The sequence below is a fragment of the Anopheles bellator genome, chromosome 2, assembly GCF_943735745.2.
Source record: "Anopheles bellator chromosome 2, idAnoBellAS_SP24_06.2, whole genome shotgun sequence".
Taxonomy (NCBI): Eukaryota; Metazoa; Arthropoda; class Insecta; order Diptera; family Culicidae; genus Anopheles; species Anopheles bellator.
The window spans coordinates 62478163-62482500 of NC_071286.1; the positions used below are offsets into that span (position 1 = coordinate 62478163).

Genomic DNA, 4338 nt, shown 5'->3' on the forward strand with positions numbered 1-4338 from the left:
CCGGACACCAACATTATGGTGCCATCCACTGGTGTGTGTGCGTTGTGCCGGCTTCGTGGCCGTAATCAACCAATTGACGGAACCTGGACACACACCGGCACTGCACACAGATCGTTGGCAATGGTCCATTGCTTGCCTGCCGTCCCGAACGGCGCTGACCGGAAGCAGATGCATTGGGCGAATGGGAAATGGTCTCTCCGCACATCCGTGCACTCGTTGCACATTGGCGGAGTGTTTCAAAAACGGAAAAAAATGTGCGGAATGTGCACTGCAACGCAAAGAAACACTGACTGTGAGTAAAATTGCGTGAAGAAATTAAAAGAAAACACAACATCTTCTTTTCTTTATTCGGCATCAACATCCGCCGAGCGGGCTTGACTTGCGATAGGGTGCAATCCTTCCGCCATTCTGTTATCCCGGCCCTCTCGTGACATGATCAGCCCAGCGAACCCTGTCGATGCGTATACGCTACAAGACGTCGTTGTACATTGCATACAGCTCGCTTTTATAGAGGCTTCTCGAATGTCCTGAGCATCTTCCTCTACGATGCGGCTTAGAGGGTTGCTTCAGTTTTGAACAGGGTACATGTTCCATAGGTGTATATAAGATTGCTCTGACGAGATGTGAGCGAAATAGCTTCCTCAGACTGTAGAATAACCTGCTGGAAGCTACCACCCTAGCGCGAATCTTTTCAGTGATATCGTTGTTGAAACCTTTGACACTAAATAGATGAAGCTCTAGATCCCTATGTACGCTTGAGATAGCCTCGGAGAGCCTTCGACCTAGAGGAACATATTGATATCAAAAATGGCCACCATTGCGCAAAGCAGTTGCAGATATGAATGAATTGCATATAAAACTGTTGGCCATAACGGGCACTCACGCTACACCGAACGGGAGGGTCACAGCGAGTTATGAGTCAGGAGAACTTAAAAAGTGTTTCCCTGGCGTACACAATTTGCCAAATCATCTCATCGGCGATAACAGACCACCGTCGATAAAAAAAACTAAAAGCCCCATCAATCTCGCTCCGCAGACGTTGTTATCGTTATCGGGGCAGGATAGTTATGCCGGAGACAGACGAAGTTCGGCGAAACGCGTATGTCCAAGTCAAAGAAGGCAGAACAAATGTTGACATTTCGCTCGCCTAACGGGCACTTCGTCGGGCACCAAATGACTTTTGCGATCAACCCAAACGGCCCAAAACGTTCATTGAATTTCTAGGACGCGAAACAAGACAACAATGGCGTGCAAACGGGGAACATGCCTTTTTAAAGCGTGCTGCTTATGCTGCCGCCCCCATGCAACGGACACACCTGGAAGACGTGCCCCACGGTCAGGCCGCGACAGTCTACCTCGTCGTCTGGTGTTGGCAGACAAGTCAGACAGCCCGGCCCGGAGAGCAGAGCACCGACCGTGACCGGTAGACGCGAGACGCGAGTGACGGTGAAAACGGTGAAGTTCGGTGGCACCGGAGCACGCCCCAAACTACGCAAGAGGCGCACCAGCGGATGCGCAGCAACCATCCAATGCCTCTTCGTGGGCGCGCGTTTTGTCTTCGTTGGCCGTCGGTTCTTGCTTCTAAATATGCTTCGGTTCTTCTCTTGCAAAAATATGCTTCGGTTCTTTCGGTCGGTTCTTGCAAAAATATGCTTCTAGCGGTTCAACGATAACACGGAGAGTTGACTCATTTGCAGTCTTGGGAATGTGGCTGACGAGCTTGTGATTCCAAGCGAAACCGAAATGACCCACACGTGTAGGTGTGCTCAAGATACTCAAGATTTTGGACAAAGTTAGAAATCCGTCCCGTGTCTTTCACGATTACCACCAACGGGGAAATAGGCTGCCAAGGGGCAAACAACCGGTGATCCATACCACTCAAACTCATCAAACCCCCATAGCGATGGAAGTTTTTCTTTTTCTTCTGCTGTTTGCGTCAAACAGCGGGCTATTCTTATTCTTTAACTCGTTCGCCGCATCCCCCACCGGAACCCGTCGACTGCGTGACGCACTTAGGCCCGCGTCAAGTTGCTGACATCAGTAAGCAAAACAGCAAACACACGCCAAAACAAAAAAAGACATACACGCCAAGCAGTCCGCCAAGAGACTTGCGCGGCGAACACGCGTTTTATCGCAAGAACAGAGCAGCGCACGTCTGTGTCTGAAAGCGATGTGTCTTGCCGGGCGGCGGAATGTGGTGCAAAAAAGTGATTCACAAACCAACGTCAGCGCGGGAGCAAAGAGTCTGGGGCCGTCAAGAAGACAGGCGGCGGAATCGCACCGCAAGGGGAACATCTGAACATCTCGCATGGTAAATAAACACTGGCAGCAGATCTCGTGGTGGTCAATGGATGGGACAAGAATTTCTATCGTCAGCGCTGGCGACTGGAAAAGGGTCTGAAGGCCTCCCGACCGAAGTATTGTTGTTGAATACCCGGCTGAATATTTATGTTTGGCAGGCGATTGAGCAGCCCAGCCTCGGTGCGGACGAAAGTGCTGATTCAAATGGGCGCGATTTGTTCGGGCGTCACAGCAATTCTGCACGAGCACCAAGATAAAGTGCAAAATTAACAGAATCAGCCATCAGCCTGTCGCGCCGAAAAGGTACAGGAGATAAGATAAACGCGAGACACCGAACACGAATGACTGTAAACCTCCGATTGGAACCGTTTTTGCCGACCGATAAGACCTAATGGTCGTCCGTTCGCTCCCCAGGAACGACCTAAAAGTGCAAGCATAGATTAGTTCTTCCCAAAGGCTCACCTTGCGTCTCGCGATCCACAGCTCACGCTCGTACTCTGCCAGCTCCTGCTCGGTCTCGCGCTCCTTGTGCCAGATCTTCTTCAGTATCTGCGTGTGCTCCTCGCGGTTCTTATCACCGTCCAGCACGTGTATGTACAGCCGCCAGTGTCTGGAGTCGAACCCCCAGTGGCAGGTGCGAATCTCCTGCGGTTCGTGCTGGTGGCAGACGAACTTTTGGGGCGAGTACATGCCGTGGCACTCGCAGCACTCGATGCAGGCCGGCTCGTCGTAGCTGTACAGCTCCGGCGTCAGGATGCCTTCGCACTTGCCGAAGCACCGGTGGTACACCCGGAACGAACCGGCGCCCATTCCACCCAGCCCGACGACGCCCCCTTTGCCCGCCGGTCGCAGGTCCTGGGCCTGGTGCAGCAGCGAGCTGCACAGGCGCTCCGCGTTCGTGCGCGTGATCAGCCCGCACGTTTTGGCCGTGTCCGGGATGATGTTGGCCCGCTTGAACTCCTGCAGCTGCTGGTCGGTGCAGTTGTACAGGTAGATCATCAGCTCCTGGATGCTGCGGTTAATCTGCTCCACGCTAAAGTCCATCAGGATGTTGTTGAAGATCTGCGGCAGGCAGAGCCGCATCTCGCCGCCGAGCAGAAAGCACCCGATCCGTTTGCCCTCCAGCACGGTCATGTTCACGATGCCACAGTCGGGATCGGGCGTGGTCATGATGGGGACCGCCGGAACTGGGGGCAAAATCGGTGGTGGTGGACCGCCCAGTCCCAGCGCGGATGGGACGATCGTGAGCCGCTGCTGCTGGTGCGGCGGGGATTGCCTCTCGTCGTCATGGTGATGGTGATGTCCACCGCTGCCGCTGCCTCCACTAGCGGCGTGATGAGCGGCCGCATGTTCCGGCGTAGTGGACCGGCCGATCGAGCTGGCAGTCTTGCTCGGGTGCACCAACGACAGCCCCGGACCGTGCAGACTCTTGGGCGCCTTGTCCTGGTACGTTTTCAGCACCGACATCACGTGCGGTGGCGGTATGTATTCCGTCATTTTGCGCGCCGTTTCCTGCTTACTCTCACTTAACCTTACACTTCACGTCGTTCGTCGTCAACACACTCCCAGGAGAGCCTTCGTATCCTAGCCTTTCCGGCAAACCCGCACCGAACACAACGCTCTTCTCGGCGAATCACTTCTCGCACATATCGCGGCTACACCTCATTGAAGCCTCTGGTGCCTTCTCTAGGCGTACAACGCAGCACAGCGATGGCCAAGCCCGAGATGGGCCGCCGGAACCATATTTCAACCCAAACGGAGACGACACCGCACCAACCAACCAACCATTCCTACTTTTCTGAAATTCCGAAACCTGGTGTGTGCACACACAAATTACCAGCACGCGGATGGATGCACAACAATGCGTCACAACACACCGCACACCAGGTGCTTCCACTGCTTCCTTCACCAGGATCCTCTGGCGGATGATGAACGTGATGCACAATATTTTTGCAGCGCGCACAAACACGGGCACACGGGCACGGACACTCGACGGCCGCACACGTTTTATTTTAGAACTTCGCTCCGCTCGCCACC

At 54.1% G+C, this 4338-nt stretch overlaps 1 protein-coding gene across 1 annotated transcript; it reads right to left on the reverse strand.

Moving 5' to 3' along the window:
* Positions 1-2689: 2689 nt before the first annotated feature.
* LOC131207839 (ski oncogene-like) lies at positions 2690-3798 on the reverse strand. Its single transcript, XM_058200469.1, has 2 exons — positions 2764-3798; positions 2690-2722 (listed from the first exon to the last, which is right to left on the reverse strand). The coding sequence occupies exons 1-2, from the start codon at positions 3796-3798 to the stop codon at positions 2690-2692; spliced, it is 1068 nt and encodes a 355-aa protein (XP_058056452.1).
* Positions 3799-4338: the final 540 nt, after the last annotated feature.

Excerpts from the sequence above, each read along its gene's own strand:
- LOC131207839 (XM_058200469.1), bottom strand. The coding sequence starts at position 3,798 with ATGACGGAATACATACCGCCACCGCACGTGATGTCGGTGCTGAAAACG. Across the intron at positions 2,723-2,763 it reads TGTGGATCGCGAGACGCAAG|GTCGTTCCTGGGGAGCGAAC; the intron begins GTGAGCCTTTGG and ends TTGCACTTTTAG.